Source organism: Phalacrocorax aristotelis, chromosome 4, assembly GCF_949628215.1.
Source record: "Phalacrocorax aristotelis chromosome 4, bGulAri2.1, whole genome shotgun sequence".
NCBI lineage: Eukaryota > Metazoa > Chordata > Aves > Suliformes > Phalacrocoracidae > Phalacrocorax > Phalacrocorax aristotelis.
Genome location: NC_134279.1, coordinates 81,299,510 through 81,321,006, shown reverse-complemented (window position 1 = coordinate 81,321,006; position 21,497 = coordinate 81,299,510). Strand labels below are relative to the sequence as shown.

Here is a 21,497-nt window from a genome sequence, read left to right as displayed (position 1 = left end):
CGCTGACTGATTTGTGGCCCTCCCTTATCTTCACACCCTGCTTTGTAGCAGGATCTTCCCAGTGTCAGTCCTTGAAGTTCTACTGAGTTTTATTCTATTAGGACATTCTTGTCAAGAAGGCATTCATTACTAACACCCTCCTTTTTGGCTCAAGCGTTACTTACAACCTCAGGTGTAAGTCTCCACTCCTAACTGCGATCCTTTCTTAATTACTAATAACTCCTGTAGTATTCCATTTCATCCAGGAAGAATATATATATACTTTTGAGGCAACAATTCAGGTGCATTGGCCAGGCATAAATTAAGAATATCCTGTCCACCACAAAGGCACAGTGGGACCTTCTACCTTTTAGCTGTTGTCCAAGGTATCACGTGAACTTTGAATTCCTTTCACAAGTTGACTCGTTGAGTCGTTTGCATTTCTCAGAATGTGGGTTTAGGCTAATAATGGTTCAAGCTGCAAGTTTAACCCTTTAGTTATTTACAACAAGGTGGGTGTCGGTCCCTTCTCCCAAGTCACCAGTGACAGGACGAGAGGGAACGGCCTCAGGCTGCGTCAGGGGAGGTTTAGGTTGGAGATGAGGGAAAATGCCTTCCCTGCCAGAGGGGTCAGGCCCTGGCACAGGCTGCCCAGAGAGGTGGGGGCGTCACCGTCCCTGGGTGGGGTTCAAACACCGTGCAGACGTGGCACCTGGGGACATGGTTTAGGAGGCCTGGGGGTGTTGGGCTGGTGGTTGCACTCCATGATCCCCCAGGTCCTTCCCAACCTCAACATCTCCACGATTCCAAACATGGCGACTCCCCCTGCCCCGCGTCGGGCAGCCACGTGACCCCCGTGTCACATGACACACACCCCCACACACACCCCCGCAATCACGTGGGGCCGCGCCGCGAGCCGCCGGCACCACCTACCGGCAGCTCCCGTCACCGCCCCTTCCTCGGCGGGCCCCGCTCGGCTACCGTACGGCCGGAAGCGAGTCACTGGTCAGGTGACCGGAAGCAGCGGGAGGAGACGGGGCCGGCGGGGCCGGAGGCGGCGGCGGGGCCCGGTGAGTTCAGGGGGGGACGGCGGGAGGGCGTGTTGTGTGTTCTTCCATCCGTCTCTCCTTCCTTCCCCCGGTCCTTTCCGCCTTCCCGTCCCTTTCCAGCCCCCTCGGCGGGGGGGGGGGGGGGGGGCTCGGCGCATGCGTCTGTGCCGCTCCCCCCCCCCGCCCCTATACGCCTCAGTACCTATATATTATATAGCTAAAGCAAAAGAGGGTGCAAAAAGCCGAACAAACCCAAAAAAAGTGATGTTTTTGCGCGCTGACGTCGTAATCTGGGGGGGTGGGGGGGTGGGGAATGCGGTTATTTCTCTCTTCGGCCCAGGCGCAGGTGTAAGTGCGGGCTCTTGGCGAAAACGAGCCGTTTTCGCCCCAACCTTCGCCTGTTGGGACCAGAATTTCCTCTGGCGCGCTCGGCTGTGCTGGGTGGGGGGCAGCAGGGGACGGGCGGCTTCCCAGCTCCCACTATGCGAGGGTTCCCAGTGCTGCCAAGAGCCACTTTCCATGTTCAAGAGCAACCAAAAAGCCCAGTCGACGTTTCACAGTGCCCCTGCATCCCCCTTCGCCGAGCCGACACCCTGAGGCGGGTGGCATCCCTCCAGGAACGTTGTTCTCCCCGGCGTTCAGCTGTGCAGTCGCACTCTTGGCCGAGGACTCGGCTCTAAGTGCGACATGCAGGCACACGCAGAGGGACGTTTCCCTCCCAGAGGAGCTCCGCAAAGCGCGCTCTCGCAGCCTGCGGGGCCCCTCTCCAACACTCGCTTTTTAGAGTCACTGGAAGTGAAATTTCCTGGCGAGGTTTGCCCAGAGGTGGGAAGGAGTTTGGCTGTGTTCGAACAAGAGAAGCGCAGTGGGAGGAGGAAGGAAGGCTGATTAATCAGGGTAAGAGGAAGAGAGGAAAATCAAGCAGGGGTGTAGGTTGAGTTGGAAGAGAAATGCTGCAGAAACTTGAAAGGTCACGAAAATTTAGGCTGGGGGTGGGTGAAAGTCACAGACAAAAAGTCCCTTGGACCCAGCCTGTTTCTTTCAAAGGTGCTTGAAATCTCTCAGCCCACGCCGAGCTCACTCCCGGCGCATGGTCCTCCTTTTTTTTTTTGCTGGATTTGGATCAAAGGAGGAGAGAGAGATTCTCTTTACCAAATAGCTTCCCAAATGTGTCACAGCTTAACGCGAAACTACGTGGATGTTATCTTTAGCAGCACGTGACGTTCACCTTCAGAGCCTTCAGTGTGTGAGTGCTGTGACTTTGGTTCTCTTGTCTTTGAAGTGGGGCTGTCACTGCCAGGAGGGGTGGTTCTGGTAATGGCAGGGTACCGGATTTCATAAGTAGCACATCACCTTCCAACAGCAAATAGAGCATGCTTTAAATAAATGGCCTGTCTGTCAGTAGTGCTTGCCTGTCTCTCAGTAATAGAAAAATAAGTAAAAGACATGCAAAATAGAGTCAGATGAGAAAGCCTCTTGGAGAGCCTAGGTGGGATAAACCTCCTCATGTCCAAGGTTGTTCTTGCAGCTTGAACCAGCCCCTCCAGGACAAGCTCTTGCGAGGTGCTAGATGAGGAGATGGTGTCAGCAGGGATAGGGTCTCCTTCCCCCAGCCACGGTGCAGATCTGAGCCTTGCCTGCTTCACGGCTGCCTGTCTCCAACCACACAAAGACGGCATCTTGTCATTGCGGCTGGCTCAGGCTGGATGTTGCAGCCAGTAGAGCCAGAAATTATATTTTCATAAAACATTTCTACATGCTAAATGGGAGAGCTTTGAAATCCAGCTCCTGCTCGCTGATGATGATGGCTTTGTGAGGCCTGGGCTGTGCCGCAGTGTCACAGCTCTTTGCTGGGGTTTTACCGTCCTGGCTCTGAGGCAGCTTTTCTGTTTCCCCACTCCCAAGACAGTCAGGAAGGGGTAGAGTCTCTCCTGCCTGTCGTGATTTGACTTCTCACGCTGGAAGGGGACAGCTACGGCCTGGCTGGCGGGGAGTAGCACAGCCGCAAGGCTCAGCAGTGCGTGGGGCCTGCAGAGCAGAGCCTGATCCTGCGCCATGGGGCTGCCTCGTGGTGTGCTTTGAGATACAGGGAAGATGCCCAACAAGTTTAGTGGGCCTCGAGTGTCTCACAATATTTATTAGCCATTTACTAGTCATCTAAAAACTCATTGGCCTCTTTCTTGTACCCTCCTCCTTATGTGGCTGTCTCCAGAAATCTTCATTTCAGCTTGCCCTCCCTTTTTTTTTCTCCCCAGAGCCCCCTGCTCTCCACCCACACTGCTTTTTTCACCTCTTCTGTTGCTCCGGCAGCTCCTCCTCCCCCACCAGCTGTCAGTGGCTGCCCCACGCTCCGGCCGTGGGGCAGAGGGTGCCAGGTCTCCTCAGCTGCCTCAGTGCAAGTCGACACGGCTGATCCCAGAAGGCTGAATTGAGCCACTTGACTTTCTGGAGCAGATTGGGAGTGCTCCTGTGCCAGCTCTGTGCTGAGATCCTGTCCTCAGACACAAGCCGAGCCCCGACAAGACGGAGGTAAAGCTACCTGGTGAGAAAGCAGCCTGCAGAGAGCAGCAGGCTGCTTGTGCCTGTGCCAGATCAGAGCAGTCTTGCCCACCTGTTTGCTCTTAATGCTTTTGGTGCTGTAGGAGAGTTCAGGGTGCACAAGAGCGGCCAAGCTGCTGCAGGGAATCATCCTCCCAACAGGCAGTGCCCCGCATCTGGCACCGAGCGGGAGCAAAGGCCATCACTTTGACTCTCCCCATCCTCCCTCCCTCCCCATCTCATCCGTTCTTGAGAGGAGCTGATGCTTTGCCCTTGTGATGCAGCAGCAGAGCATCTCATGGGTCACAAGAGACATGGGGATTCTTGTACTCAAGAAAAATCCACTTTATGTTCAGCCAGAGCTGGATGTGATGCCCCATCCCACTGCAGCCCCCTCCTGTTTGGGTATCCCAAAGCCAGAGCATTTACCCCACCTCTTCTTTCCCCAGGATATCCATTTTGCTGGTGCAAAACTGAGTTTGCCTGCACTGATTCGACGTCTTGATGTAGACCTAATCAGGAAGCCGTGCCTATAAGCAGAGCTCAGGGGTGCCCGTAAAGGATTTATTTCCCCGACATGGGGAGCACAGAAGCTAACGCATCTCACAGTTGCAGCATCTCTGCCAGGCTTTCTGGATTTCTTGTTAGTGAGAGTGCAAGGGATTTTAAAGAAGTGGAAAATACCTGGTCTAACGCATCTTTGGGGTTGGCCACATGTGGTGGGATAAGGGTGTGTTAGGCAGAGCGCTGACCTGGTGGGTTTCTTTTTAATCGGCATCTGAATCATCGTAAACAGGCTCATTTGGCAGCTTGTGCAGGCTGGCAGCGCACAGCTTAACTCCTGACAAATTTCTCATCCTCGCCCTGTGTGCTGTAGCTGGTTTAGGCAGGAGTTAGGAAGGCACATGGCATTTTTAAGCCTTCTGTACCCTAAAACTATGGGAAATGCTCCCAGGTCTGAAGCATAAAGCTCTGTTCCCTCTGCTTCGCAACTCAGGATGCAGCATCTCGTAATGATTTGTGTTACTTCTGCCGTACTCTTCCCTGACTTTATTCTGGGGCCACGTTTCTCCTTTCAGCTAACCTCCATCTGCAGGTTATGGGACAGCATTCACTCTGTGAGCTGGTTTTGAGGAAACTTTGCTCCACACGCTGTCTCCAGGCGCAGAGAGCAGTGCGGCACCCTGGATATTTCAACAGCTTTGTGGGTGGTGGTTGGTGTTTCAGACGATGGTGACCGAAGTAGCAGAATGCTCTGTTTGAATACATAAAGCCTCTTGAAGCTGCAGCGCTACTGCAAAAATATGTTTTTGTGCTTTAGAATGAAAGAAAAACAGTTTGGGTCTCTTAAAAATGAAAAAGAGATTACTTTTTCCTTAACTCCCACAGTCTCTGCCAGGTTACCTGTAGCTGCTGAGCAGCAGGTAATGCCCACCTGCCATGTACCCCGACTTTGGGTATGTCGGGTCACCTGGGTGATTGTCTTGAACTGCCTTTGCATGAGGTGATGTTTGATAGCTGCTGCCTTACGGCTTTGCAGGGAAACAGCCGCCCTGGCTGGGGGAAATGCTGGCATCACCTCACTTGTGGTAGCGTAAAGGATAGATTAAAAAGTGCTCCGTGTTAGGTGGAAGCCACTCATTCTTCGTCTGCCCTTTTTTCAGTACCTGGAAGCAATTCTGACCCCAGTAAATTGTGATCCATGGCTACAGTGCTAATATGCCGAAGATTTCCAAGGCTGAGCAGGGTGACTACATTTTCAACTACAGCCAAGTGCAAGGCCGAGAGCGGAAGCAGCAAAACTAAGCAGAAAAAGGAGGAGAACCCAGAAACAGACAACACCGGAATGGAATCTGTGGCTACAATCCAGTTGCTGAATCCGCTGGACTACAGAGTACCGTATAATCCATCTGCCTACACCAAAAGCAGAGCTGCCTCCCAGCAGCACGCTGCTAGGAGCGGTGGCCAGGCTCTCAGCGACGCTTTCACCGGCCCTGGCACTGCACAGGTTCAGCATCTATTCAGTACCGCCCCTTCTCAAGCTTTGCCACCCCTCCAAACTGCCCTGCCAAAGCCCAGGGCCAAACCGCTCCTCAAGCAGACCGTCTTGGCGCGGCTCCCTGTGGCACAAGCCAAGGAGGAGGCAGAAAATGAAAAGATGGAAATGCACGACTCCAAGGAGGACCCTCGTCTGTTTCAGAGGGGGAGGCCTGAGTACAGATCTCTCAGCTATGACAAGTCCGAGCCGATAGAGACCCTTCCTTTAGAAGAAGCTGACTCAATTTTACACAGTGTGGCCGAATGTAAGGGCAGCCAGAGCCCAGGAACTATCACAGATTATTTTCACAAGCTGAGTTGTTTACCAGTGGAAGAACACGCGGCACTGGTGTCCAAACCCAGTTTTAATAAGCTGTGTTGCGATGCTGCCAAAAACATCTGCTTGTTCAGTACCTCGGACCTCATCGATATTTTAAAGGCTTGCATTTGTTTGGTTGTTCCACCCACCCACCCTCTGCTGAACGCGTGCGAGGACGAATTCTGCCGGCGGGTGTGGGACATGACCCTAGACCAGCTGCTGCTGGTGGCTGATTGCTGGCGCTGCCTGGAGCGTAGCGTGCCTTCCTACCTGAGCATTTTGTTCAGCTATGCCAACATGCACTGGAAAGACCTCACTTTGCCCCAGTTTGTTCAGCTCGTTTATATCATAGGCGAAGGCCGGAGGTCGCCCACAGACTTGATGCAGAAGGTGGAGAGCATGATTTTGAAGCACTTGGACTCCTTCACCTTGGAGGAGGTGGGTGCTATCTGCTTGGGGCTCTTCAAGTCCCTCAGTGGTATCTCTGACCATGTCATGAAGAGAATCGCAGACAAAGTCTCCCTGCAGATGGGAGACATGAGCCCTTATGCTTTGGTGAACGTGCTTAAAATGCTCCGCTACACTCGCATTATCCACTTACCCCTCTTGAAGGAACTCGGGAAGGGTATTCCCGCTCAGATTCCTACAATAAACGTCCAGGGCATCATGCACATCACTCTTACCTGTTCGTCCCTTCACTACTTTGACGAAGGCGTTATGGCTGCCGTAGCCATGTCTTTGCCTTCTAAGGTGACCTACTGCCGAAGCAAAGACGCTGCCAAGTTCTTGTGGTCGTTTGGGTGCCTGGACTATGAACCTCCAAATGAGGAAGAGTTTTATTCCAGCCTGATAGAGCAGATGCATAGAAAACTCCATGAATTTGCCAAGTTTCCGGAGCATCTCCTTACTGGTTTGCTTGGCCTGGCGTTTGTCAAACGCTTTCCAGAGGAGCTGATAGACTATGCTTTGAGGGATAAGTTTGTCCAGAAAACGAGAGGGAGTAAATATGAGCTCAGAAAGGACCTGTTCACTCTTAGTAAGAGTGTTGAAATTGAGTGCCCGAGCTACGAAGGCAACCGCCTTCCACCTCAGCTTTACCAAGAGATGACTGAGATGGCTTTGAATTTTGCAGAGCAGGAAATCTATGTCAGGCCTGAAATTGTGCAAGCCACATCTCTTCTCGAGAGCATGTTAGGTGGCCCCGTGTACGTGAAGAACCACATGATCCTGCCTCACACGAGATCGAGTGATCTGGAGGTTCATTTGGCCATGGATGGACAACCCATCCCTTTCAACTTAAAAGACCCTGTTGCAGATAAAAAACTAAAAGACATCGGAGTTAGTCTGACAGATGACTTAATGACTCAGCTTATAAAAGGGAGATGTAATAGCCAGTCCCCTGCAGAACTGGAAAATGAAGCCAGGACTCCCGGTCAGGAGAGAGGGGAAGCACGAACACCACGCACGGGGGATCGTGCTGCTCTTAGTGCAGATGACAGACTGCAAGTTGAGCCTAAATCAGGGCGCTGTCTTGAAGCCCCCCCGACTCTCACACTGAATCAGCAGCCTCAGGGCGTGAAACTGGCTATTCAGGTGTCCAACCGAAACCACTACTGCTACCACTCAAAGCGGCTCTTGGGGCTGCACTCTCTGAAACGGCGGCAGCTGCGGCAGCTGGGGTACGTAGTGGTTGAGCTCCCCTTCTGGGAATGGTTTCCCCTGCTCAGACGCACGCGTTCAGAGAAACTGAGCTACCTCCATTACAAAGTGTTCAACCCAGCGCTGCTTAGTGGGACTGGTTAGTCTGGTGTGCTGCTTGCTCAGAGGCTGGCACAGCCTCCCACGTGCATCTCTTTCTGATTACTGATGAAAATGGTCTCTGAGTGTTGGTTAAGTTTTTGGTGGATGCTTTATGTGCTCAGGCTGCCTTGCTAGGTTAGCCCAGGCTGCTTTTCTGACAGTCCTGTGTCTCGCGCTCTCCTTTTGTACATAGATCTCAGGTGCTTCCATGACAAATAAAAACTACTATTGTATTCATTTTTCTCCATGATTACTTTTTCCTCCGCCTTAAATGAAAGTGGATGGATTTGGTGACTTTCTGAGAGTTGTCGTGGTATTTGGGAGAGATTTGGGGTGATTTTTAGTCACAAAGCTGACACAGGGTGCCAGGAACACGTATTTCCTTACTGTTCCCATTGGCATCGAGCTGGGGCCGGTGGGCACGCAGTCAGAGCTTCTCCTTTAGGAGCTGTGCGTGAGCAGGATGGAGGGTGAAGGCTGGGTGGTGAGATGGAAGCTGGGGCTGAGGGCTGTGGTGCTCTGACCCTGAGACATTAATTTCTCGCTCAGCTCTGAGATGCCTGGCAGAGAGGATTTGCATCCCGTTGACCCTGTTGAAACTGTCCGCCGCCAAATGGGGCCCACAAATCCACCTTGATTCCCCTGCCTGGGTGACAATGACTCCTGTGCAAACTCCAGCTGTGCGGGGTATCTGCTCTGGAGGCAGCTGGTTTCACCCTCCGTTACGTGGCTCATCGTGTTATTTTCTTGCTCAGGATGGGGCCTGGTGTCCAATTCCTGCACGCCGTTCTGAGGACAGAGTTGCTGGTTTCTTCCTGAGTTTTCAAGTGGCATTTCTCTCCAAGACGAAGGACGTTTTCTGAGGTATATGGGGTGCTCTGCATCTGACCAGAGCTGTAGGGATTATTTCACGTGGAGCAGCAGGTGAAACTCCCATTCCCACCACAAGGGCAGCTGAGCTGTCCTGGCTGTTTTGCAGCGCAGCATTTCAAGGTGTCTGAGGTGGAAGATGAGGAAGAGGGGTGGCGCTAAGCCGGTTCCTGTCCCAGGACAGATAGTGTGTATTAGCTCATTTTGGCTGCCCTGTTTAAAATGTTTGGGTGGGTTTTTTCCCCTCCCTCAAATACTCAGCGTTACGGAGCACCTTAGTTCAATCTCCACTTCCTTATTGCAGCAGCTCCCTAGCCACGTGAGGGGCGCCAGGAAGGCGCTTGGTGACCAGCTCCAGAAAGCCTGGTTTTAAATGACTTGTGCAAGACGACAGAGGGTCTTGCTGGCATAGAAAAGTACAGAGTGCAGTCCTTCAGGTCTGCATTTCACTGCCTCGGTCGAAAGGTCTTTGTTCATGTTAGGGAAGGCACGCACCCAAGAGAGATGGGACAGCTGTGTGACATCCTGATGGATGTCCATCTCATGATGGAAGACAGTCATGGTCTTTGAGTCGTTTGTTTTGATGGGTAATGACTTCGGTTACGCGGTTTTGTGGGTGTTGTATTTGTAAAGAGTTCGTAAACTCAGAACCCCCTTTGTGCCACAACCGCCTGGGTTGTTGCTAGCACAGGAGACCTCCATGCCAGTTTGGGGCGTAAAGGCAGCAGTAGCTGTGGGCAGAGACATCCACTGCCCCATCCTATTCTTCTTCCAGACCTTTTTAGTCTGCATTTCCCCAGCTCTTGCTTCAGCCCAGGCTCCTTGCCAGAGGGGTCCTGGGCTCACTGTCCCCATCTGATCCTGGCTGCTCCTCTGATCTCTTCTCTCACCTGCTTTTGCCTGTCCCTGCTGATTCTAGTCCCCAGCCTGCTTCTCTGGCCTCAGCCAGGCCCATCACAATGTGTCCAGCCAGTCCTTACTTTCCTTCTTTACATGGAAGCGTAGTCCTAATCTCATTCCATTTAATCTGTCCCTTCAATCCCCACTTTCTATCTTCTGAGTTGTGTTTTCATGGGAAGAGTAAAAAAACACAGCCCTGGCTGAAAGCATCTCAGTGACCAACTTCTGCTGCGAAGCAGGAGTGCAGCAGAGCATTTCAGAAGAAGGGAGAGCAGTGTCTTGGATAGGTGGAATAATGCGTTTTTGTACTGAGATGTTGAACCTGGAAAATTAGTCTGAGTTGTTTTAAGTCTGACAGGCTCTTAAACAGGCAGGAGAGAGTCCTATAAACTATACCTGTATATACATACATAGCTCCTCGTGCTACAGAACAAGGAGCAGCTGAACTGAAAGACAGCAAGTTTAGCGAGAGAATAAATTGTTTGTAATTAAGCAGAGCTAATTGCCACAGAGTATTAAGAGCGTGGTAGAAAAGGATAGATTTAGGATGCAACCTCAGCCTTACGCTTGGAAGAAGGCGTGAGTCTGTCCTGAGGAATGGCTTGCACCCATCCGTGGTTTGCGTGGCGTGAGGCAGCACTGCCAAAGAGGAGGCTGCGCGACCGCAAGGTCCGCAGGAGAATTTGGCATCCACCGTAGGCAGGATCTCGGTAGACGGTGGCTCGTGAGAAGTGAGTTCTTAAAGCAAAGAGTTTGCAGGGATGCGGAGGTGAAGGTGCCTCGCCGCGCTCCCCTTCGTTCAGGGAAGGTCTTGCCGAGACTTGCTGAATGCGAATTCACCGGTGCGGTCAGGTTGGAAGGGATATGGAGAAGTGTTCAGCCCAGGAAAAGGAGATGTGAGGAGAAACAGAAGAGAGGGCAAATCTTGCGTCGTTCCTGGAAAGGCATCAGAGTTCATTTGCCATTTTCTGTAATACCAGTCCTAGGAGGGCCAAGCGAATTTACGAGGCAGCAGGTTTGAAATGAACCAAAAGCTGTAGCTTCGTCACACAGCCTGTAGTTAAACTGACAATCTTACTCCCACAAGATGTGGGTGCCAAAATTCAGACCAGTTCAAAAGCCTGTTGAACAATTCCTTGCAGGCAGCCCTGTACTGGAAGCCCGTCAGGCTCAGAAAGCCAGGAAAGTGATACTGGAGGAGCATTCATCCTTGCCCCATTCCTGCGTTCCCTGCTGAGGAGCAGGAATTGCTCCTGATGGCTGCCAGACCAAATATTCGGCTAGAAGGGGTGCTCGTCCGACCCGCTGCAGCTCTTCTGACGTTCACGCCTGCTTCGGTCAAGCGTTGGCATTGCAACCTTCAAGCTCTGCTCTCTGTAGGCTTGGCTCCTGTTGTGTTGATTTTTATAGGTGGGATTTGTACCTCGGATACCACCTTTCTCCTTTCAGACTGTTGCGTTCGATCGATCACACGCAGAGCGGGCTGCCCCCGTGCATGTAGCAGGCAGGCAAAGCGAGCTCGTTAATGCTCTGCGTTCCAGCGGCCGGGCCGACGTGCCCCCAGAAGGCCGGTTTCCTTTTGGCTGAACTAACAGCTTCAGCTGAAAATCATTAAAGGGCTGCTTGTTCTTGAAGGAAGCCGTGGGTTCCTGATTTGCAAGGTTGCTCAAGGCAATGACATATTAAAACTAAGGTTAATGTAAGGTTAAAACTCTTACCTCGCAGATAATTTCATTCTTAAAAGGGAGCTGATATAACCAATTTGAGTCACCTTTTTTTCAATGGAAAGGATGGTGCATTCACTTGAGTTTCTTTAATGAACATTGTCAGAAGAATCAGCTGCGTCGGTGTTCAGAACACAGGTAATCTCCTGTAGAGCTGTTAAATGCCCTTTGCTCCCTTGGAATGATTAAATACCGATTATTAATAACCACAGCTTACATCTGAGGCTCCCGAAGCCCTCAAGCAGCCTTTCTCTTTGAGGCAGCGCTGTGTTAGCACTGGCTGGTGTTACCCTCGTCCCGAGAGGCCCCGTATGAGCTCGTCGTGTTGGGTGTTGTCCGAGAGCGTGGGCAGGTCCTGCCTTGAACCGCTGAAGGCAGCAGATAGATGTGGCCTGCGGGGGGAACCAGGCATAGGGGCAAGACGCAGGGTTCAAGGCCGCGCGGTGGGAACGGACACGGGCTCTTCCCGCCTCGCAGCGGTGAGGGGCTCCAGGGCTGGATGTCCTGGCCAGGTCACAGAGCAGCCCGTGTCCTCCGGCTCCGACGGAGGCTCTGAGAGCTCACACCAATGCCTCGGACAACCTCATGTGATATTCTGATGCTTTCCTCTATCTACAAAACCTCCTGCATCTCTGATAAACTTTCAGATCTAATTGCTAGTCTGTCCGTAGGTAAGAGGTTTTTAATTAAAATAGCCATTTTCCCTTTGATGTTTCTCCAGGGGCTCGCTAATTAATATTAACGCATTTTTTTCTCTCGATCCCACCTCTCCACCACAGTTGTTTGGGTTTATAGTGGCTTCATCTCCTGGACTTATATGAGCTGCATTTTAGGAACTACTGAGCTTGTAATTCACACAGGCTCTGAAACACGAGATCCTTTCACTGTTCACTGATGTTCACATTCTTTATTCTGCTTCCTTTTTTTTTTTCACAAGCTGAATCTGATGCTCAGAAAGTGAGCTCTCTCCAACTGCCAAGATGGTAATAAACGTCTGTCTCCCACAGTTCAAGCCAAGAATCCACTGCAACAAGGTAAAATAACGATGCGTGGGGTTGTAGGGAGCTGGAGGGATGGAGGGGTTAGGTGGAAGTGACGTGCTGGACTGGTTAGGGCCAGGGAGGGCTTGTTCACTCCTCATCTGTGATAATTAGCAGTGGTTCTGGAAGACTGATTTTTGGCTGGCCATGCCAGGCTACCCTGAGAAAACAAAGCATAGGCAGCTCGGAGCAAACTCCCATAATTTTGTGTGGTCTGGCTGGTTCAAAGAGGGATTTTAACATGGGTACATCGCTGGCAACAGCAGCTTTGAGCACAGATGCAGTCCCAGCCTAGGTGAGGCGTAGGCTCTTTAGTCTGCAGAACTGGGAGCATTTTTGTCAATTAAAATCCTTTTCCAGTGACGTGGGAGGGTTGTGATTTGGGTGGGTTTTCTCACAGCTTTCTGTTCCAAGCTCACCAGTCTCCTGTCATTCCCAGCAAGGAGGCTTTGTGAACTGACGTTGGGAATCTGTCCTCCTGGATCCCCTTCCCCTTGTACGCTTCAGTCTTGGGTCACTGGTGGGCGAGCATTAGGAGAACCCGTGTCTGGGTGCTTGGGATCTGCAGTTCACATGGCGATAAAGCGGAGCTGAAGGCTCAGTACTTTAGAAAATAGGTATTGAGAGGTTTCCCAGAAGTTACTCTTCAAAATTGTCTGTGCTTTGGGCAATCCCTGCTAGGAAGCATTAGGACGCTGTATAACCTGTGACTGCTCTAATGCGGCACACACTAATTGCTGGAAGGAAAAAGCCCTGATTTTGCAGGATATCATAACAAGACAATGTTACATGCTTACACATGTGTGTGCTTTGAGTTCAGATACCTTTTCCCTGCAATATTAGAGCTTTCCCTTTGACCAGCAGAATATACAGCTCGTAACAATGTTTGTTGAAGTTACTGTACTCTACAAGCCCTTATGTTTTCACCCAGCATCATCAGAATCTCTTAGATACTAACTAGGTTTTAATTCAAAGCCATTTTTTAATTGTAAGTCTCCCCACTGACTCACACCCCAGAAACCAAGACAGCCTTGGATTTGTAAGTGTTCCGCTGTAAAACCAGGAGTAGAGGTGTGACCGTCCGCCCGGGCGGCGTGCTGAGAGACCCAGCCACGCTGCTGAGCTCTGCTGTGACGCCGTGATCGGGAGGGTGTAGGGTGACCGTGTTAAGCAGGTGGAATAAACAGATATTCCTTCCTGTTATCTGTTCATTTAGCAAGTGCTGCAGAGATTTTAGGCCCCAAGGCTTCCAGGAAAACGAATGGGTAGAGCCAGCCTGTCCAGGGGCAGACCAGAGGGTGGGATTGTGTCTTCTGGGAGACATGGGGTGGGACCCAGGCGGGTTAGATGCATCTCCCTCAGGGATGTGTAGGATCCCGGAGCAGGAGAAGGCAGTCAGCTACCTGACCTCCAGAGGTTTCTCTGGGATCCTGTAACCAGGTGTTTCAGGGCACGTTTCTGCATGGCGGGATAGGCTGACCTAATGTTTCACCACTGTTGAAAGGCAGGAGACTCCCATCTCCCCCCCCGCACACGTGCTTTACTCCTAGCCACGCTCTCCCGCTCGATTTAGTTCACTGACACAGCCAAAATCACAAACCGTCTATAATTTTCCACTCTTTTAGCAGTTAAGTCAGCTCTGCAGATGGCTGGCCAGGTGTCGGGGTGCAGAGGGGAGCGGATGGGACCGCGTGGCTGGAGGAGGGTGGGAGCGGGTCTGCTCTGCCTCAGCAGCGGGGATCTCCTGGGTTGTCTCCACTGCATGTGAAACCACAGCCTTGCTTCCTAGCTGATGTTGTCTTGAGAATCTACATAACTGCTTGTGAATTAGATTCCTTTTATTTTCTTGCTTCAAATTAAATCCCATTTTCTCCTGAAACACAGATTTCTGCTGATGGTTACGAAGTGGAGAATCTGATCTCCGAAGACCTTGCCAAGAGAAATCGTGGTTTCCGTAGCGAATACTTCATCAAACCTCCAGTCCACGTTACGATCTCTTTTCCCTTCAACATTGAGATCTGCAGGATCAATATCGACATCTCATCTGGGGGATACCAAACCTTCTCCGGGCTCGAAGTTTACACCTCTACCTCATGCAACAAAACCTCTTGGCAGAGCCCTGAGGGTCAGTTCTCAGGTCTGGCCGGTCAGCCTGTGTCGGACAAAGACACTTTCACACTTGTGGGCAAAGCTGTCCTAAAAAATCAAAGCAAAGTGACGTTCGGCCACAGAGGCTTCAAGCCGAGGCCTCCCTTCCATCAGATGGAAAATGTCTTCTCCTACCCTGGCTCTGCATCTCAAGACCTCTGGAACAAAGGGCCTGCCTCGCTGAGCAACGTGTCGCACTTAAAAATCTGCATCACCCACGTGGCCGGTGGCGGCCTGCCTTGCATTAAGAGGCTGGAGGTGTGGGGACAGCCTGCCAAATCCTGCCCGCAGGAGGTGATCGATGGTGTCTTTCAGGTGGCCTCCCAGTTCTTCGCCCAGGACGTGGGCAGCCTCAAGCCAGAGCTGTGGACGCCGATGGAGAGCGACTGCGTGCCCTTCAGCGCCAATGACAGCGAGCAGCAGACCCTCCGCAAGCTGGTGGACGTCGTCCAAGACATTCCCGAAGAATTCCTGGACCCCATCACGCTGGAGATCATGACTTTCCCCATGCTCCTGCCCTCCGGGAAGGTGATCGACCAGACCACCTTGGAAAAATGCAACCGGAGTGAGGCGTCTTGGGGCAGGGTACCCAGCGATCCTTTCACTGGGGTGGCCTTCAGCCAGCACTCGCAGCCCCTACCTCACCCTACCCTCAAGGCCAGGATAGACCACTTCCTCTTACAGCACAGCATCCCCGGCACCAACCTGCTCGGGAGGGCTCATTCCTCGGAAATGCTCATACCTTCTTCTGTAACGATGTCTTCTCTGAAAAGGAAAATGGACTGTATGGATCAGAGCTCCGTGCAGCCACCTTATTTTTCTTCTACAACCTTACTTGTCACGGCTACCTCAGAGAACAGTGCTAAAAAAATGAAAACTGACAGTGACTCGCATTTGATCCAAATGGACTGTTCGACAGGTATCGTGGCTCCCTAAGTCACTTGTGTTTCCTGAGTGTCTTGACAGCCCAGGGCCAGGTTTTCAAGTCAGGAGGCTCCAGTACCGACTCCCACCCCGCCTCTAGAAAGCTTTAAGGCCGTTGTATTTTGCTGCTGATAGATGTCGTGGAAGTCAGGTCATCGTCCACCTCCCCTCTCCGCAGCACAACCTGCCATCCTGGATGGTGTTTGCTCCCATTCTGCTTCACTTTTTCTCATCTCTAGGCTCATCGTTCTCATTGCCTGAACCCGTGCAGTCTGTTTCTCGGCCCCTTTGTTCACTCAGGTCTCTGTGTTTCCCTTTCAGTTTGTATTTCCTTGCTTTCAAGCCACTGTCTGTGCGGAGACAGCATTTTTCTCACGGTGTCCTGGTTTGAAGTTTCTTTATCGTGGGCAATTTAATATCCCAGCCATCCAATATGTTCTTGCATCAGGAAGAAAATACGCAGCAGCAGGAAAAGAAATGTCTGGTGGTGCTGTGGCAATGGCAGAGGGAGTCCTGGCTGGCGTAGATCCTACCGCAAGGAGTGAGGTGGGGAAGAAGGCAGAAATGGGGCGCTAATCCTGCGCACGGATTTCCCTGGCCAGGCGCTGCCAGCCTGGGCTCTTGGTGCAGCTGGTTCCCTGCACGCCCAGTGTCATCGTGCAGATTGTCCCTGGGACAGGCTGGCTCCTCACCTTCCTGCGGGGCTGCCCTTGCTGCGGCAGGGGCTGCGCTGGGGGAGCGCGTCGCTGCACAGCCTCCAGTCCACGCTGATCTTGGTGCAGCCGCGCAAGGGCTTGGAACAAACGGCAGCAAGGGAATTGCAGGCAGTGCTGCCTTCGGAGCAGGGAGGAGAGGACAGCGCAGGCTGGGAGGGACGTGCCCAGGGTTTGCAGCTAGTTAAAGCAGGAAGCCTGGTAGAGATGTTAGATGAGGGGTGTGACTTGTGTCTACAGGGGAAGAAATGGGCACTGATCTCTTTTCATCCTTGCTTTTCTCAGAGAACTGGTAGCAGCGCCGCTGGGCATAAGCTCCAGGAGGCAGAAAAACAGTCCAGACCTGCAACCCTGAGATAAATTCCCTGAAAAGCCAAGTGCTTTCACCCACCTCGGTCCCCAGCCATGCCACGGCTTCTCAGCAGGCAGCGTTGCAGCACCACAGACAGCCCTTTGGATCCACCGAGCGCTGGGCGCGGGAGCGCAGGATACTCTCTGTAGGTCCAGCAGCTCCCATTCAAGTGCTGGGGCAGGCTGGGCTGGTGAGGAGGCGACAGTCCTTAGCAAGCAAAGGTGATCTGCGGTTTAAATACCAAGGAGATTCCCAGCTCCCTCCCCAAAATCTGTCCCCTCTTGTGGTTTACTCTCTAACGACTGGTACCTTCAGCCTCCAGTCTGTGGGGAAGAGCTCCTCTTGCCCCCACGCTAGGTCTTTTGCCCAAATCCGCATCTATTTTGCCACGTTTGCTTTCTCCCTTGTTGGCACAGGAATTCCTGAAACGTATTGGAGTTGCTGTCAGTGCAACTGTTAACGTGGATATAACTGTACTTCATACAGCAACGCTTATATCTTCTGTCGTTAAACTGAGTTGCTGCTTTAGGCAATAATCCGGCTGGAGGAGGAAGGTAAACTTGAGCTGGGAGGAGGGAGAGAGACGTCTTTAGCCAGTCTCACATTTAGATGAGCTTGAAGAGAGCAGCCCTGTCTGTGAGGCCGCCTGTTGCAGGCGGTCTGGTCTGAGTAGGACGGTATAAGTACACGGTGCACGGGGATCATCTGGTCCTGTCAGGGCTGTCTCTTTAGGCAGGTAAGTTCACTTTCCTTGTGTTCTCTAAACTAGCGGCCTGTAACGTGTCAAAACCGGCCCACGGCTTCTCATTGCTGTTAGTCCCTGCTGGTACCTGTCACTTGCGTTGTCTTTCGCCCAAAATTGCACAAAAATGTTTCAAGGAAAAAGGCGGTTCATTGATTTTTAAACAAAATCAGTATAAAGACTCGGTAGAAAATAAGTGATGTTTGGTAGTGCTGGGAAGAGCAGGAAGAAGTCAGACTGCACGTTTCTGCTCTGATCTCTCAGTCTAGAACTCATTCGTGGTTTAGGAGGAATCATTAGATATTTTTACTGCAGAGGCGTGTAATGTCTCCTGCTGGGGACGTGCCCCAGCCCCGCAGGAGCAGGGACTGCCCTGTGAGGTCCTGGAGCTCCCAGGGGAGCTGTGCCCGTACATAAATAAAAGCACAGTGCTCGGCCCAGGGAGCTTGTGCTTCAGTATTTCATCAGCCTTGATTGCCGTAGCAAATGTGCAGCACTAATTCAAAGGTCTTCCTCTGGGAGATGGGTTTAACAGAATTAGTGATGCAGACGCCGTTCTCTTCATGCGTAGTCTTAATTAGCGCCTTCAGTGTTGCACAGGACAAAAAGCTGCAGGGAAGGGTCTAACCCAGTGCCTTTGGCTTTATCCCTCGACTCGGATCTGGGACAGAGAGAAAAAAATAAGTTCCCCACATTTTGTTAGTGGCTTAAATGTTCCCAGTTAGCTGCACGAAGCAAGTCTTGAGTGCTGGGCTGGGGCCCTCGGTGGAGCAGGCTGAGGGTTTCAGGCAAAAGTGGGGTTTATTTGGCATGTTGGCCTTGTTGGGACCTGCACATATAAGCTGGCACCTGAATGTTTGTTGGCACCGGGGCACGACATGAATGTCTGACAGCAATCCGTAGGGCTTTCCATCTTTAGGACCCAAAAGAGATGAGGTACTACATCCCCATCCCGGCACCTCGGTGGGGAAAAGAGACCTCTCGAGAAAACACGTGGCAGAGCTCCTAAACCCCCGAGTGTTGTGTTGTCCCTGCGGAAGGTTCCGAGGCAAAGCAGCATTCCTGGTGCGCATTGACAGCTTGCTTTTCTCCGGTGTCTGCTTCTCGAGCTTGTGCTTCTCTTTGCAGATCTGGTCTCTCACGAACAGAAACTGTCGGAGAGTTTGGACACTGCCTTGAACTCGGCGCTCAGCTCAATGCCCTCGTTTACGGCCAAGCTGATGAAGAGCCAGCAGCAGGCGCAGAGCGAGGGAGGCTGCAGCAGTTCGTGGAGCGTGGGCAGCGTCCTCGGTAAGCAGCAAGCACCTCTGCTTCACCCTTGGGAGTGGGAGAGGAGAGGAGACGTGAGACTGGGTTAACAGGGAGGGTTGTGCTGCTGCTCAGCATCTTTTTGTGCCAATTCGGATGCCAAAATATTATATATTCAATATAAAAATATTATATTGTCTCCCAGCAAGCTTCACTCAACAATCCCTAACTGCTGCCTTTATATCTCATCAGTTCTAATGGTTTATTCTCCCAGAGAGGCAGGTTAGACCTTGCTGACCCCCAGAAGGTGAGGTGTGGTGCCTGCATCCACAGTCAGAGCACGCTTCAGCACAAGTCCCCTGATTTGCCGGCGTTGTTGGCTGTAACTTGTCCGCGCTGCCGCGGGACGATCCTGGCTGCCCTGTGCTGAGACACGGTGCTCAGCCCAGCCTGCGCAGGGTTAGGTCAGACTGAGAGCTCGCCCTGGGTCGAGGCTTTGCCTGCTCCCAGAGCTCTGCGAGCTGGGCTGAGTGGCTTAAATGTTGCCCGGTAGCTGCACAGAGCAAGCCGGGGAGTTGCTACGTGGATGAGGAATGAGCCTGGCGTGGAGATGCAGCCAGAGAGGTGTAAATGTAGCAAATACCAAGCAGCATGCTGACCCCTAACGGGAACAGGTAACGGTACAGCATCACAGAATGTCCTGGGCTGGGAGGGACCCACAAGGCCCATCGAGCCCAACTCCCGTCCCTGCACAGGACACCCCAAATTCACACCGTGTCTCTGAGGGCCTTGTCCAAGTGCTTCTGGAACATCGCCAGGCTGGTGCCGTGATGCCTCCCTGGGGAGCCTGTGCCAGGGCTCCACCACCCTCTGGGGGAAGGACCTTCTCCTATTGCCCAGCCTAACCCTCCCCCAGCACATCTCCCCGCCATCCCTCGGGTCCTAGCAACATCACAGGCCAACCAGCCAAGCCTGTGCCCAGAATCCCATCCAGTTTGAACGTATATAGACCAGGCTGTTGAGTCCTCACAGTTTTCATCACACCTGCTAGATAGACACGCTAATCCAGCCATGTATGCACACACAGAATGATTTCTTCGGGGTGCAGGGAAGCATTGAACCTTCATACGTCCCTCCACAAGCCGACACCCTAACTGCTGGCTTGCTCCTCGTCTTCCCCTGAGCCAGGATCCGCCTGCTCGTGGCAGAGGAGAGGGATCAGAGGGACCGAGTGACCCGGAGAACGAGCCAGGGCCGTGCAGCTCCCAGTGGCCGTCTCTCTCTCTGAACAGCTTTTCCTGTTCCACGGCGACATTAAGCTATTAAGCTTTTTCCTGTCCCCTTTAAAATTGCTGCCGTTTAAGAGTTGACTGAGTAGCCCTTGATAGTTAGTGTGTGACAGGAATGCAAGGCGATACCTAGAGCATTTCACTCTGGAATCGGTGATTTTAATCCGAGCGTTGGAAGAGCGGAAGGGCGGCAGATTTAGTCTCAGTAAAAGTGAAAAGCCCTTTACAGTCATCTGTCCTCAGTTAAAAGCCTGATGGTGCAAATGCTGACGTGATCCGGCCCCTTCTGAGCACAACCTGCCCCAGAAGTTACTGTTCCCTTTCCTTACGGTAGCAATAGGGAAAACGGGCCACGGTCCTGAGCCGTGCACGCCTACGGCTGTGCCGTACCTCTGCGGACAGAGGGGCGCTCGGCAGGGTTGGGCACGTAAGGGGTGGCACGGCGTGGACTTGTCACCCCCCACCCAACCGAGCCGCTTCTCCCGTCGCCTTTGCAGAGCACGGCAGGAGCAGCCAGACCCAAGGATGCGCTTCCTGCGGCAAAACCTTCTCCTCTTATTTCAAAACGGAGCCCGTTTACCAGCTTCCCTGCGGCCACCTCATGTGTCGCCCGTGCTTGGCCGAGAAGCAGAAGTCTCTATCGTCGGTAGCGTGCGGGAGCTGTAAGAGGTCGGCTGCCACGCACGATGTCAGGCGGGTTCACTTCTGAGCCCTCGGCTGCCGGAGCCTGCCGGGAGGACAAGAAGGAGCCGCTGCTGTTCCCTGTGTCTGCGTCGATCCGCAGGAGGACGAAGGCCTTTGGAGAGCTCGCCGGATGAGCGCCCATGGTGGCGGAGAGGACTTGGTCTTCTTGTGCTTACAGAGTAGTGGGGGGTGGGGGGTTAGAGCATCGTGCCAGAGCAAAGCGATCCGAGGATAATAAAAGCCATAGCTTCTTTAACAAGGAATATGTATTTATACAGAACCGATTTCCACCTGTCGCACCCGCCCTCTTACCACCATCCCAGTGGCTCAGTGGTTTAGCATAGGTGCCTTTTGGACTGTGAGTTTAGCTTCCCTGTGAGTTCAAACCATTTTACGTATTTGACGAGCAGCCATTCGGTCGTGGACCAGGCGAAGTCCTTGTGATTGACGACACGCAAGCTACCTGACTTCTCCCCTTCCCCGCCTCCCCCCCCCGCTCCTCCCCGCGGTGCCCTCGCTGTGCTGCGGGAGCACGTCGTTCGTCCTGGAGTCCAGCGAGTCACGAAGAGAGGCCGTGGTTAATGCGTGAGTAACCGGCAGCGATCTCATCCTGCTCGTACGAACTCTTGTAGAAAAGCCATCGCGTTACACCAAACGTCACTCTCGGTTTATGTCGTGTGACTGGACCAGCTCCCGTCTGGCTGATAGACATTTAAGCCTTAATAAAATGGTGTTTAAAGTCAGGTTCTCTTTCTGACGCGTAATTGGTCTCATTGTCCGTCTTAATGATTTCGCGGAGTGAATCTCTTTGCAGAGAGCTGAATAAATGGGCTGGAAACAGCTAAGTCGGCACAAAGGATCTGCAGAGCCGTGGGTTGGCGGGGACTGTCACAGGGTTGGGACTCGGCTACCCGAACCCCAGGACGCCTGCTCTTCAAAGAGCCGTTCAGAAGGAAAAAAAAACAGAAGGAAAATCACTGCGATATGTTGTGTCTCGGTGTGTCCTGGATGTGCCGAGGGTAAGGTGACAGCAGAGGCTTTTATCACCTGTGTGACCCCCTGCTGCTGCCGCTTAATTGGTAATTTGTCTGCGGAGCAGACGTTCCTCGCTGATGTTCTGTGCCAGTTTCTCGGGGGTTAC

The 21,497-nt window shown here is 52.5% G+C and overlaps 2 protein-coding genes across 7 annotated transcripts; both read left to right on the top strand.

Annotated features, from left to right (window-relative positions):
• The first annotated feature begins 977 nt into the window (after positions 1–977).
• FASTKD5 (FAST kinase domains 5) lies at positions 978–7,959 on the top strand. 2 transcript variants are annotated; one of them, XM_075092191.1, is made up of 2 exons: positions 978–1,049; positions 5,231–7,959. In XM_075092191.1, the coding sequence occupies exon 2, from the start codon at positions 5,269–5,271 to the stop codon at positions 7,723–7,725; it is 2,457 nt and encodes an 818-aa protein (XP_074948292.1). In that variant the 5' UTR covers positions 978–1,049; positions 5,231–5,268; the 3' UTR covers positions 7,726–7,959. The 2 variants fall into 2 exon arrangements, with proteins under 2 accessions (XP_074948292.1, XP_074948291.1); XM_075092190.1 differs by lacking the exon at positions 978–1,049 and adding an exon at positions 3,427–3,557.
• UBOX5 (U-box domain containing 5) lies at positions 996–21,099 on the top strand. Of its 5 annotated transcripts, none has more exons than XM_075092193.1 (6): positions 1,003–1,049; positions 8,478–8,586; positions 12,154–12,250; positions 14,141–15,323; positions 18,264–18,425; positions 20,170–21,099. In XM_075092193.1, the coding sequence occupies exons 3-6, from the start codon at positions 12,197–12,199 to the stop codon at positions 20,379–20,381; spliced, it is 1,611 nt and encodes a 536-aa protein (XP_074948294.1). In that variant the 5' UTR covers positions 1,003–1,049; positions 8,478–8,586; positions 12,154–12,196; the 3' UTR covers positions 20,382–21,099. The 5 variants fall into 5 exon arrangements, with proteins under 5 accessions (XP_074948297.1, XP_074948294.1, XP_074948295.1 ...); XM_075092192.1 differs by lacking the exon at positions 1,003–1,049 and adding an exon at positions 3,433–3,557; XM_075092196.1 differs by lacking the exon at positions 8,478–8,586 and having other exon boundaries at positions 996–1,049.
• Positions 21,100–21,497: the final 398 nt, after the last annotated feature.